The sequence below is a fragment of the Lindgomyces ingoldianus genome, assembly GCF_010093535.1.
Source record: "Lindgomyces ingoldianus strain ATCC 200398 unplaced genomic scaffold BDR25scaffold_56, whole genome shotgun sequence".
Lineage (NCBI taxonomy): Eukaryota > Fungi > Ascomycota > Dothideomycetes > Pleosporales > Lindgomycetaceae > Lindgomyces > Lindgomyces ingoldianus.
In genome coordinates, this window is record NW_022985217.1 from 103,403 (window position 1) to 117,022 (window position 13,620).

The window sequence follows — 13,620 nt, forward strand, 5'->3', positions numbered from 1 at the left end:
AGGATTTACCGGTATGTTCTGGCCTGAAAAGGGAGCCATTTACCTTGTGTGACGTGGGTGAATCATCCCCGGCCAATGGTAACATCGCGGTGAAGTTAGGAACCACTACACTACCAATGAGTCTATCTGACGGCCTATGTGTAGGAGCCGAAGGACGTCGGTTTATCGCAGGATCCGGTAGCAGGAGAATTCGAAGGGTATTCCTTGTCAAGGATGCTGCCGAACAAATTTCGATACTCGGCCAGGTTCTATGAGTCTTCGTTCGTGACTATGGAAGTTGCGAGCTCCTTTTCGACGGCAGGAAGACTCCTAAAGAAAGAGGTTCGCAAAAGAGGCGTACATCCCCAATGAGGTTCCATGGCCTATATGTCCGGTCGCCCCTCGCGGAGGATCCCTTCGGGTAACTTGGTATGCACAGCATCCAGGGTCTACGCCTACGTCTTGTCTCCTACTTGACCTGACTAACAGCTATTCAAAGTTGCGTCCAAGCCATCTTCTGAATGTCAGCCAGTCCATGGACGAGTGGCCGTTGCAGCATCATTCGGCCACAAGTTGAGTCAATCTTGACCAAGCTAAACACGTAAGCGGGCTAGCCTGAAGGAAGGCACCAAGGGCAATCCATTCTCACATCTCTATAGAAAAGGAATGGTTGTACCAGTGTGTCGGCGGTTCTAGAGATTCCATAGCATCGTAGCAGAATAACGAGGTCAAGAGGCTGCTAAGCTTGCTCGTGTTAATAAAAGCTCCTACCAATTTCAGGCTCAACTATTAGATCCGGCCGGAGACTCTATAGGTGCCAAAATCTTCCCAAACAGGATACTGTCCTAGACGTCGACCAAAAGTTGAACGTGCGAGAAAGCCTTTCCTAGGATCTTGCGAATATTGCGTCGACCGGTCCGATGCATTGTCGATCTGTTCAGCATCATTCTAACGTGGAATATGGCACTTCAGCTTAGAAGTCTAGTGTGAAGTGAGATAGCAGGCATTTACCCAGAATAATCGCGGAACAAAAGAACTTGCGGCTTTGGAGGCCATAAGGGGGCACAATTTGCGGTGAGGCGGGGGTTGGTAGTTGGTCCTGTTGTCTAGGGTGATGTAGAGCCTTTTCAACCTCAACGGCTCGGGATTTTATTTACCTGGGACCCCGAAATCCTCCTTCTGCTCCACATTTTCACTAAAGATACTAAACAGGGCAGACTGCACAAAGAGCCAACACGGCCGTGCACCAAAGAAGCTGAAGTTCAAGCCTGTAGTGAATTCACTGGAAGCCAGGCGCCGGTGTCGATGCTCTAGAGCAGTATGCTCAGACGTGCGAGCGAAGACATCATTGTAGACGTACCTGTTAGGAATCAAGAGGTGGCCATCCCCGTTCTGTTAACTGCACCTCCAGCACAATACTGCAGAAATGACAGCGCCACAAGCTAGCAAAATTTCGTCTTGTATACCGAACTCAGCCGTGAATGTCTTGACTCACCCTGGGACGCCATCCAAAATGCTGTCTTTATCTTCCTAAGATTCCGAGATTCGATATGCAAAAAGAAAACTAACATAAACGGGCCATAGCTTGTTCAATCCTCCTCATGAGCCATCTCTTCATCATCAAAAAATTGGGGCAGGTATTTCTTCGTGTTCTCATAAACAACAAATGTGACAATCGTGGTTGGGACGACTCGCACTGTGTTTGGTATAACTCTAGTCTGAGTGTCAGTATTCAAGTAGTCATGAGAAGAAGACCAGCCGGGATGGGGAGCCCGCTCACCCCTTATAAAATGCGAGAAACCCTTCGTTTCTGTATGTCTTACTCAAAACGTCTATAAGACCGGAATAGGCATTCGCAGCATTATACTGCTGCATCCGAGCTCTTATCGGTTGGTAAGGATATGTGATAATTCCGGCCAGTAGCTTTGAACCTCCACTCATATAAATATAGTCCCAATTAGACAGTTTATGCTGCCCTCCAATCGCCTCGCCCCGGCGATGCTTCATCTTCTCGTATATCGCGAACTGGACTGCGCCATGGGCGACGCCAAGCGTAGATGGGATGAAGCCCGCCCAAAGTCCTTTGATGCCGCGAGTTGCGTAGACGTGCTTCATTCCAATCCACATGGTTTTATATGCTTCCGGGTGGTTTGCACCCCGCTCGAGCATGCGGGTTTTAACAACCCAGATCGGGTTTGTGCACGCGCCAGTCAGCAAACCTCGACAAAACATTAGCGTTAACACTATTTCATCATGTTCTCGTTTGAAAGTACCTGCGATAATGGAGGCTGAGAAAAATTCGGCCGAGGAGAGGTACTCCCCATGTCCCCGCCGTGCTTGCATCAGATCCTTCAGCTTCCCATAAAACAAGAAGTATAGACCCCATCCTAGCGAATTCCCTAGCATGTTTGGCCACAGGCCTCTATACAGCGCTCGGAAGCCGCCTTCGTCGCGGACGACATGGCGGAATATACGAAAGGAATCGCCCGGCCTCGATGTAGTCTGGGTATTCACTAGGACGCGGTCAGGACAAGCTAGGATTGCGGATATGCCTGATGCTCACGCTGAAGGCGATTTTTAAGCAAGTCTAGCGGATGGACAGTCAAGCAGGAGACAACTCCGGCGCTGAAGCCCGCGACGCTTTCTACGACGGAGGGCGAGATATTTGGGCCTTTATTCCCCTCGATTGGCGGGAGGGCGCGGGGCATTGTCGGTGGCGGGGATACAGTGATGGCTTTCTCATGCTTTTCAACTCATCCAGGGGCGATTTTCAGGGCGGTTGTAAGGTGGACGGCGGTGAATAGGTCATCACATAGTGGTGGAGCGGAGTGAGGTCGTTCGACAGTCGGATGCTGTCCTCGAGCTTTGACCTCGATGGTTTTCGCGCGTGGGGGACGCGACCCCAGACGTCACCGCTAGTTTCCTTTTTCCCTCGGGGCAATGGCAACGAAGCCGGACAGTTTTATACACGCTTCATACGACTCTTCTGTACCTTTAGAGTCAAAATCGGCTTTCAGAACCAGCAATAACCCCCAAAGCAGAGTTCAGTGTCCTGCGCTCGGCAATAGTCGGGTACAATGTTAGCCAATCAAAATCTTGCGGCTATCCGAAACCGGAAATCCGAAAGTCAAGTATAGTGAATGAACTAATATTCAAAATGATATCGCCACATAAAAAGCCTGTCCCAATATCAATATGAAACGCGATTCCCTTCCTTCCTTTGCCTCGTTCTAAAATTGTATTTACATTCCCTCCTTTCATCAATTTCCTTCTACTCCCAAAGAATCAAACTACTCCTTACAGCAGCTCCCACTCTTGTTATCTCCAAATGCCAGATGACTAATCTTGTCCACCAAAGTACCCCCTTGCTTGACACCACTCGGAACGCTACAGTAGCTCGGAGGAACATCTAAGCAAGGGTTTCTGATGAAAAAGTTCCTAGGTCTCAAGAGCAGCGTCATTGGTTCGGCAGGCATCACTGGGAAATCTTCCGGTGCGGGGAAGTGAGTGATGCCGAAGGTATGCCAGAGAACAACATCGGTGTTGGCAATACTGGCTTGCGGGTTGGCAGCGATCCATTGGGGTAGGCCCATCGATGGCTCCCCGCTAGTCTGGGGGACGTGACGACCGGCAGGATGGACTTGGGAGTCATCATCTCAAGAAATATTAGTATGTCTTCATTGAAAATTCAAGACAGGGGGTATCCTACACTTCGTTACGTGCACTGCATGTCGAGCGAATCCTGCTCGCTTCCACACCAGGCCTCCCTCCTTTGGCAGTAGGGGAGGTACCTCCCTGCTCACCAACTTGTAAGAAACTGGTTTGTGGCTGTAAGGATTCAATTTGTTTTCGTTGCACATGTCCCACGTCCTGCTAGTCGCGCCATTATAGTCGCTCATTGCCTGCTCAGCAGTCTCGAACCTCGTCTTCTTGGCGTAAAAAGCGTTCCCATACTTGTTCTCTGCGCTCCCGACTTCTCCAGGGCCTCGCTCGGCATCGACTTGGAACACGGTATTTTCCTGTCCGTCGATGTTGGGGTCTACGCGCAGGCAGAACAGATGCTGGTGATTGTGGGCGTTGACACCTGGGTAGACCTCCGTGCCCCATCCGTGAGTGTCCTCGCCCGGGTTCATAGCGTACGTGTTTAGGATACCGGTGAGCTTAATCTCAAGCTGGACAGTACCGTCCTGGTGGAAAATCCAGTAGACGCAATATTCATAGTTTGCTGCAGTGAAGATGTGCGAGATGATGAGCTTCCGGGCACGAGTCACGGTAACGCTCTCGTCTCGGAAGTCGGTATGTTTGAAGAGGATGCCGTTATCTTCTTCGTGGATACAGATAGCATTCTTGATGGTCGTAGCCTCACCAGCTCGGTTTACAAAGGCAGCGTCTAAGTAGTGAATAGCGCCTTTACAGTCACAACCCAGGCTCAGTGAGTTAGTCATATAGCCGCCCCCGTACTCGCCCAAGTCGAATGCGTGCTTTCGCTGATGAGGGTGTTCTGGATTCCCGTATGGCACGACCATCTCTGCAAGGGATAGTCTCCAAAAGATTGGTCTCTCGTTGCCCTTGTCATTGAATGTAATATTCGACAAGACCATGCCCTCACGGTAGTTGAACCCAATATGAAGCTTCCAATTCTGCCAGCTGATGATGCGTCCATCCATTGAGAATGATACACCTTCTGGCTGGGTGATACTTATGGGCTTCAGGTCAGTCCGATAGCCACCATCCTTTTCAATTGCCGCAGCATGATAGTTATTCGGTGGAGCCCTGTTGATAGGTCGTCGGACGGAAGGAATATCGATATGAATGATTTCTTGAGTATCAGCATTGTAGATGGGGCAGAAATCGAGGGGGTAACTGTATTGACTGTCATCCACCTGTGGGCGATAATACATCAGTGCCTGCTGGAGCCTGATATTGTTGCCAAAGCGTTCGTCGTATCCGATGGTCCAAGCTAAACCACAATGAGCCTGGTCTAGGGCTTCAACTTGGTCCATAACTTACGATCACAGTAGACTTTATGCATATCTTCCGGAGGAATGCCAATGATACCACACTGTTCAATGACTTTAGGATCTCTGCGAACAATGGTCTCCACAATCTGGAGATCTTCCATTGTAATCTAGCTCTGTTGTCAGCTCTATCTTCTCAGGCTCGTCTTAAACTTCTTACCAAGGGTTGGACACCCTCTGTCCTCTGCCAGCTCACAATTTCCTTCTCTGTTAGATCCACAACACCGTCATAGACTTTGCTTCCTCTGCCAATTGCTACCACATCTGCTACACGGTGTGGCTTAGGAGCTGTCTTTGGATCCTTTAGCCAAGCCATCATTTCTACTTTGCGCGGCTCCCAGAGTGTGACGGCGTTAAAGAAGAGACCACTGTGTTCCTTTCGAATGATGGCAACTGCTTGCTCGATTTCGACCTCAGAAAGTGGGTCGAACGGGTATGGCGGTTCATTTTGCCCCATAATATGAGAAGATGCTTGCTTAAGACGGTCGAGAGCCATAGTGTGTATTTGGTTAGAAGCTTGAGAAAAGGAAGAGAAAAGGCTACCTGATGTGACCGAGAGGGGTATGGAGGGGTATTAAAGCTCCTGGAAATGTTCAATTGAAGAACGCAACGCGACCGCCAGAAATAAAAAAAATCTATCCGGCAAACTCTTGTGTCTATGCCTACCATGGAATAATCAATCAGGCTATCTTACCACCATGGAAATTTAAGCCCCTCTCTAGCATAACGAGGCCTAACAATTAAAGCCTCTTATCGCCGATAACAGCTTTCCTCGGATTCTGAGAACCAATGCGGTTAGCGCGGCCATGTCCCCACCTCCACGCGTCTGCACAATCCCTCTGTTCGGATCCACAGGCACTCGCCGAACATTCTTTCCATCGGCGCTGTCACGCTGCGTGTTTCTCCGCATGGGATCTCTTTGGGTGCGGAGTTGTTGGAAACCGTACTGGCTGTGGTGAGTCGACCTACTCCGTACACAGCAAGTCCATGCGGTGGAAGTTGTTCAGTAATTCAAGTGCGGACTCCTGCATACGACCGAAACATTGCACCCTTCTCTATCTGTGCTTGCATTGTCCAGCCTGTGGCAATTGTCCTTGTCTATCTCAATGGATACTTACACATCGCAGTGTTCATTAATTGAGGAGTTATTTAGCTTGAAGCCTTACCGTACCTACTCCAGGACTTCAGGTACACCAATCTTGGATCCATTTCAATAGCGAAGGTGAAATTTCAATATCTTGTCACCCTCGGGTTCAGTTACGTAGAGGAGTGCTCGATGGCTACTACCACGGGAGGGGCTGACTTGATCGCAAATTTGAGAGGTCTCTGGGCACTTGCAATAATATGTCTTCCAAGGCCCAGAGAGAAGGTCACGATTAGGTTCTAGTAGTATCTTTCTGTTCATGCTGTAAATTTCTTGAGCTACGGGGATGATACCCACTCCTGGTTGAAACTTTTACCATGATTGCGAGGCTGACCCTACTTTGGAAGCGTTCATAACGCAGTAATTAGTCAGTTAGAAATAGCTAATAGAGCGAGTACCAATGACCATGAACCCCGCAGCATTCGTAAGTCTTTCCTACATAATTTAAGCCTCCCATGGCTTGCTGTCAACTCAGCATTTCCGTTTGCATCTCCCTCTTGTACCTCCTGCTCTCGCAATTCAAGGGGCAGTGTTCTCACTAGGGGTTACTGGGCTTCTTGTACCCGCATTCGTGTACGCTTCTAAAGCATCCCACACTCGCGGCAACGATGATGCCAATGGATTTCCTAATACATTGCCTTCAATGAAACGGTTTCGGCCTCTGTCTCATATCCTGTGAACGTGAGCAACACCTGCAAATCCACGACCCTTAGATCCTATGATAACTCATGTCTCTACGTCTTGAATCCATATTGGGACACAAATCCTTTCTTCTTTGAACTCTACCACCTGGCATCTGAAAGCGAGATCCCAATTATAGGTAGCTTTACGGAGGACAGGTCTACAACCGACTTTGCTAGTTCTGCGTAGCGTATGCCTGCTGGAGCGACGATGGAACGCCTTACGGATTCCTCGAGACGAAGTTGCATTACATACCCAAAATCATTCTGAATCTGATGAAAGCAGCTGGGAAGCAGAGCCAAAATGGAAATGAGGCTTGATACGAGGTGACAGGGAACAAGAAGAGTTGTAACAAAAACAGTACTTGGCGAGCCACTTTTAACAAAATAGATGTGGATAACGGATGTTACACAAACAGTCTCGATTAAGAAGACAATTTTGTTTGGTGGGTGTCCCCATTGATTTGCAGCCACAAAGCTCTCTAACAATGTCCCTAAGAACGACACAGTCTGATGGAACTACACCATAAACTTTTCAAATTCGTCAAGAACATCTTCGATAAAGACCAATACCTCTTGCAGCTCCATGGAGATCACCTTCTCGAGAGAACAGATTATGAACACAAGTTAGCCGAATATCGAACTTACATCCAACCCCACTAAGCCTCAGTTCAGATACAGCAACGACAGTGAGGTCCGCTTTAGAGATCGCTCTGGAGTGTGGCAAGCAGAAGCAACTAAATTCTTATCCTCTGGCATTTCGATCAGCTGTACAAGGTTACCAACTTCTGCATCATTTTCTATTTTCACGGGGACCCAGACCTCAACCTCGGCCCAACCTCCCAACATTGGTGGTGCCATTCAAACGGAGATGCCAAACTCTCTTCTAGGTCTTGTTCTGGCTTTTGGTAGCTTGCTTGTATTCCAGAGGCTAATTATGCCTTGTATCAATCTTCTGGTCACTCTTAAACTCGTTGCTTCAAAACAGTGTATTCAGTTCAGTGTCACAAATTTGACTGTAAGTCTGGTACAGTCTCTCCCTTTCAAGATATTCGACTAGGCTTCTTATTTCATTTCCAACGGTAACATAGAACAAGACTAGGGAAAAGCCAACATGTTCAACATCTTGCTAGAATCAATGAGAACATCAATTAAATGTACACTTCTGTCCTGATTTGTCTTCATGTCACGTCGTGCGAAGGGATGCAGATCATGCATGGGTTGCTCAATTGAGCCTAGCGTGGCTCTTGTCCTGACTCAGACTGGCGAATGGCACTACCACGCACGGTGCCTTGCAACTTGCATCGTCCCGAACTTCATGTCAAAGATAATGATAACTCTAGATCGTGTCGTGCTGCGTCAAAAGAGGCAATCACAGTCAAAATTATTATACCTTTCCTAATAAGAACTGAACCAAACAGTTATTTTATTGAATGAGGAGACCTTTAGCTACCTTTAGCTCCTGTATCAGTTGACGTAAACATCCTCAACTGATGCTGCCTCTTTAATCAATCCTGCTTGCCTCACTCTACTGAGTATACCTGCCATTTCAATATTTACAGGGTTCGAATATACACACAGAACATTCAGATCGGGTCAGCGACCCGACCTCGAGGCCCTAAAAAACTTCCGCCTTACGTGCAAGACCCTTGATCTAATCGTATCTCGCATTCTCTTCTCCTCAACCTTTATCTCAGTAAGCTCCATCCTCCTGAGAGATGTAGGCCGTCTCAAGAAAAGGGTTGATGATATAATTTCAGCGAGAGGGAACCTTGTTCCAGTTGTGAAGAAACTGCTCTTCGCTCTTACTCACAAAAATTATTTCAATGACCATAGTCATGAATTCAAGGATCTACACGAGCGTTATGATCAGCTGGTTGCTAGTCTCCCGGCACTTTTAATGGCACTTCCAAATCCTGAAGCTCTGTACTTGGACATTTGCCACTGGGAGAGTAACGATTCTCCGGTAGCAATCAACACCCCGAGAGTAGAGTGCCTTGCATACGGGCTGGTAACAGCGCTTTCAGATCGAAACCTAGACAATTTGAACAACCTCTATCTCACTCTACCATGCACCCGCGACTTTGGTATTCTTTTCAGGAACGTCCCGGACGCTGTGTTTGGGCGCCTCAAACATTTCTTCGCCGCGGTAGCTGATGGAACCGGTCCAGGCGGTTCCGATGATAACCAATTCAGGTTTCTCATCGACAGTCTTGCTGAGGAGGTCACATTTGCCAATACCCTAACCTCCAGAAAATTTTATCCAAATCTGCGCGAGCAAGAAGGCTGTTCGGTTTTGTCTCGAAATATATCAGCTTAACCTCGCTGGGCATTGACTGCACAGCGTTTGCTACTCCACCACTTCCATTGGTCACACAAATTCAATAGCCTAGAAACACTGTACCTAAGAAGGTTTGAAGCCGCTGCCGAAAGCCTTATTCGCATCATGTCACTGCCATCAGGCCCAGACAACTTGTTCTAGCTATCACGCATTGAGTTTTATCAAGCGCAGATTACAAGTGGTACATGGAAAGAAGTCTTAAATCACATGATGACTATATCTTGGCTCAAATACTTCCAAGCGTATTCTCTCGATTATGCCCTGAAAAGTAAATCGGGTCGTTTCCGGTGCTACAGTGGCATATATGACCTAGGGAATAAACCGACGGTTCTTACCAGGCGCGCAGAAGATAGGGAAGCTTTGTAAATTTTGTTGATCTACTGATCCAAAGAGCTGGGGGAAAAGAAGAGTATCCACACGATCCTTATGTTTTGAGTTTTTCTAGGCTGTTGTATGGGCAAAAGTAGATGGAAGGCTGTCATATTGGGTATTCCATTAGCTGGCTCTCAGTTCCACCGGCCCGGGTATCTTGGATCCCCCTTTCCTCTCCAGAATTCTACGAAGACCTTGTCAGCTGTTTCTTATCCCTCTTGCCCACCACAACCACCTCGTGGGGCTGTGTACCCTTACAAGCGGGACAAAACCCTGGCTTCGCAACTCCGCCTAGCCCCAGAGGCTCCCATGGAGTTCTATCTGCGCAGGCACAACAGTTCCGAACAGCTGTCAGCTGACAACCGCTGCAAAGCTTGTGCATACAGGAGATAAACTTTAGAGTAGGGTAAGATGTGGATTCAGCCTTTGATTGCTGTAAGAGAAGTGGTTTTCCGATCTTCATAATGTAGAAAAGTTGTTAATATTCTATCCACATATATTTGCTAAAATATGCTCATCTCAACTGGCCAGGCTCCAGCTATCATCGTGGCGTTAGCCGGATGAGGCTATGCTCTGGAGTCCCACTAACCGCATCTGTTCGCAGCCTGAAACATTTGACTAACTTTCTTTCTCACTAAATGATTCTATTACATTGTCTTCCGTGCCACATATATAAGATTCGTTATTCCTCTAGTAGGACACAGTATGCTCCTTCGAGCGCATCGTCGCCTTCATTCCCTTCCTCAACGCCAGCCTGAATTACTTCCTTGACTTCCAATCCAAATGATTCACCATGAACTTCCTCTCCCAGGCCCTCCACTTCAATCTCTTCCTCATCAATCATGCCATCCCCATCCAGCTTGTTATGGAGGCCAAACAGTGCACCCTTATTAAACGCGCGTGTGCTCTTTACTCCACCCTTCCTCCTCACCCTAATCTCCCTAACTCTAAACGCAAACACAAAATCATCCTGCTGCTCACTCCGTCTCCCAACAACTTCGTTCTTCTTCCACTTCGCCTCTGGACCTAGACTAATTGGCACTCCAGTCCAGGCAGTCGCATCAACACCGACCGATATAAACAAGCCCCTCTCTTCCAAACTCTCCCGAAAAGTCGTGGCTCCAGATGCTATCATTACTCCCGTGATCATATAAATCTTTTCGCGCCACCGATTCTCAATGATATAGTGTCTCACTTGTTCCGCCTGCACGCTTTTCTCAATGAACGCCTGGCTTGGCACAAACGACATGGTGCACATATTGTCTACGCTCCATGCTTCATTGATCTCGGATTTTGAGGTTACGCTAATGTCACCGCCAACACTGAGAATCATTTGTAGGAAAGATGTCCAGATTCCAAAGCGTGATGACGATGTGCGGACATGGGAGCCCGACCAGTTCTTCTCGTTGAATGAGCTGATTTCGTGCGACTCTGGGACGGAAGGGATGTGGAGGGGTTCGTCGGGAAGGGTTGGGGAGGGGATGATGCCGCCCAGTCGGATGGGGCCGGAGGGTGGGTAGGGGCGGGGTGGAGTGAGAAAGTAGGTCGGTTTAATGCTAGACATGGTTTACTGAGTGAGTGAGGAATAGAGAGAGATGAGCGGATTGAGTTGAGCAAACGGGATCATAGTTTGGTTATGTGATATCGGGCTGAGGTTGAGGCTGAGGGGTGCATGTTGCAGGTATTTCTGTGCATGGATTGGCCGCCTCTGGCTGAGCCTTGCGGGGTACGAGGAGTTGGCCCCATCGTACAGAAACTACGTGCTTAATTTAATTACCATAAAATGAGGTGAGAAGAACGTAATGGCTTCAAACCGTAGGATAACTAGGTCAGGCAAACGGGACAAGATATCATGATAAAACTAATATGAGAAAAAAAGTTTATACCACCACCCATATGTATTAGGTGGTAATTGCAAAGCCAGCGACATTTTACAGTATGAACAACACTAGAAAACTATCTAGTAATTCCCCCAAAATCGCCTGGGACTGCAATTCGATATCGACCAGAAATATTCAGTTCCCTAATTTCCACCCCATCGTCATGTCGCCTTGACTAAGTAAACTGTTAGCGTTCTGCTGACAAAACCTCGAGTATGTACGTACGCTTCGCCGTCTTCTACCGCTTGATACTGACTCGTCGTCGTAAGGCTGATGTCCCCTCTGGCGTGGTGCCCTCCTTGCTGGTCTAACAATCAATGCTGGTCTGCCTTCAACCTCCGCTACCCTTGTGCCTCGGCGAGACAATCGGCCAGGCTGGGGCTCAGCCTCGCGGATATGCGGCTGGATATTATGGACTGGCTGAGGAAAGATGTTTGGAGGCGGAGGCGGAGGGTGAGGAGGCAGTTGGTGAGGTCCTGGGTATAGAGGATGTTGTGGTGGAGGCAGAGGCAGTTGGTAAGGTCCTGGGTATAGAGGATGTTGTGGTGGAGGCGGAAGGTTTGCAAGTGGAGGAGGAAGGTTTACAGGTGGAGGGGGAAGGTTTCCAGGTGGAGGGGGAAAGTTTCCAGGTGGGTTTACAGGTGGAGGCGGTGGAGGAGGCGGTGGAGGAGGCGGTGGAGGTGGTGGTGGAGGTGGTGGTGGCGGAGGGTTTGGATTAGGCCTAGGTGGCCGTGGTCGAGGAGATTGTGGTGGACTCCGAGACGAAGAGCGACTTGAAGTTCCCTTGCTACCTCGTCGGCAGAAGCAGCAGACAACAGTTAGAAGTATGAAGGCGGTCAGTGACCCCACAATAACCCCACCAACTACTGGACCAGGTGGATGTTCTATGTCAGAGTTCGAGATGACGCCAAGCGCAGTCGCGACATTGCTGCTGGCTATTGATGTGGGTCTGGATACAGTTGTTGTGATTTTAGTTGAAGGCTCGTTCGTCTGCACGAATAGCGATGAGGCTCTGCTGGGCAGTGGTGTTGTCCATGTGGGATTCCGACGCGCAACTGCAATCACAGGCATATGTATTGCCTATTTACATTGCATTGGATCTGTTAGGCCCTCCTGACTGCTAATGAAAGCACAAGGCATCAGGCTGGTTGCCATCACCAAGGGCTGAGCCGCTGCGCAATGCTAGGAGTGTGAATTTGGGGAGGCTGGGGAGGAAACAAATTGGCCAGTTGTAAGCTCTCATTTGTACGTCGGGTAAACTTTCCAAGGTTGTGTGTGGTTTGGCCCCCAACATGGTGGCCTGCTCACCGGTGGAGCACTTCAACCTCGTTTGTAGACTTCTTTCTCGTCCGACAACCCTTGGAATCAAAATGACGGTAGAAGAAGACATCGAAAAGTTACTACAGGAAGGAGAGCGGTATGAAGAGAAGGCAAACATCGAGGTTGCTTCCAATGCACCAAAGAACTACGCCATGGCGGCTCAAGCATACGAGCAGGCAGCTGTCCTTGCCGAAGGCAAAGTAGGTCCCAACGATAAGGGCACTTTAACGATACGCGATCGATGGGCGGTTAGTCTAAAAGAAGCGGGCGATCTCGAATCATCAATCAGTTGCAATAAGATAAATATCGAACGACACAAGAAAGCTCACGGGCCGCACAATGAGACGACTCTAGAGTCTCAAAGAGAACTTGCAGATACTTACCTCAGATCCTCTAATGTCACTGAAGCTATTAAGGTTTACGATTCCATCGTTTCTTCCGTCACGAAAGCAAAAGCTTCGACGCATGTTCTATGCCAGGATCGGATCAATCTCGCTGCAGCATTGTTCCAATCCAATGAATTTCAAAATATCACGAGGGCAGTCAATATCAACGTGCAGACACTGGCGACTGCAGCGCAAGCCTTTGGGTTGGATCATATCGAAACTTGCACAATTCGGTATAATCTTGGAATTGAGTTGATGAAGCTCAAGAAGCATAGTGACGCAATGGAAAGGTTCCAGAAGAATGTGGAACTCTTACAGAAGGAAACATGTCAATGTAAAGGGGATCCCGAGTACACTACTATTATCCAAAATTCTGAACGATCGCTAAAAAGTTGTGTGAAGAGGATCGAACGGGAGAGAATGGAGAAGGAGAGGATTGAGAGGGAGAGGATTGAGAAGGAGAAGATTGAGAAGGAGAGGATTGAGAAGGAGAGGATCGA

At 48.4% G+C, this 13,620-nt stretch overlaps 4 protein-coding genes across 4 annotated transcripts; 1 reads left to right on the forward strand and 3 right to left on the reverse strand.

Annotated features, from left to right (window-relative positions):
* Positions 1-1,568: 1,568 nt before the first annotated feature.
* On the reverse strand, positions 1,569-5,493 carry BDR25DRAFT_329522 (uncharacterized protein; the record flags this gene model as incomplete). The annotated part of the gene is made up of 8 exons (XM_033692461.1): positions 1,569-1,692; positions 1,760-2,198; positions 2,253-2,492; positions 2,543-2,713; positions 3,293-3,634; positions 3,689-4,939; positions 4,990-5,086; positions 5,158-5,493. 8 exons carry the CDS (start codon positions 5,491-5,493, stop codon positions 1,569-1,571), a joined length of 3,000 nt encoding a protein of 999 aa, XP_033540545.1.
* A 293-nt stretch (positions 5,494-5,786) lies between these two features.
* Positions 5,787-7,142, forward strand: BDR25DRAFT_362507 (uncharacterized protein; the record flags this gene model as incomplete). The annotated part of the gene is made up of 9 exons (XM_033696583.1): positions 5,787-5,821; positions 5,853-6,123; positions 6,178-6,377; positions 6,420-6,443; positions 6,489-6,508; positions 6,537-6,565; positions 6,617-6,816; positions 6,855-6,961; positions 7,012-7,142. The coding sequence occupies 9 exons, from the start codon at positions 5,787-5,789 to the stop codon at positions 7,140-7,142; spliced, it is 1,017 nt and encodes a 338-aa protein (XP_033540546.1).
* Positions 7,143-10,405: 3,263 nt separating this feature from the next.
* On the reverse strand, positions 10,406-11,098 carry BDR25DRAFT_205558 (uncharacterized protein; the record flags this gene model as incomplete). The annotated part of the gene is made up of 1 exon (XM_033684457.1): positions 10,406-11,098. A coding segment is annotated over one exon (693 nt), but the record flags the coding sequence as incomplete, so codon positions are not given.
* A 398-nt stretch (positions 11,099-11,496) lies between these two features.
* On the reverse strand, positions 11,497-12,625 carry BDR25DRAFT_106593 (uncharacterized protein). Its single transcript, XM_033683506.1, has 3 exons — positions 11,815-12,625; positions 11,640-11,734; positions 11,497-11,589 (listed from the first exon to the last, which is right to left on the reverse strand). The coding sequence occupies exons 1-2, from the start codon at positions 12,483-12,485 to the stop codon at positions 11,722-11,724; spliced, it is 684 nt and encodes a 227-aa protein (XP_033540548.1). The 5' UTR covers positions 12,486-12,625; the 3' UTR covers positions 11,497-11,589; positions 11,640-11,721.
* Between the last annotated feature and the right edge of the window lie 995 nt (positions 12,626-13,620).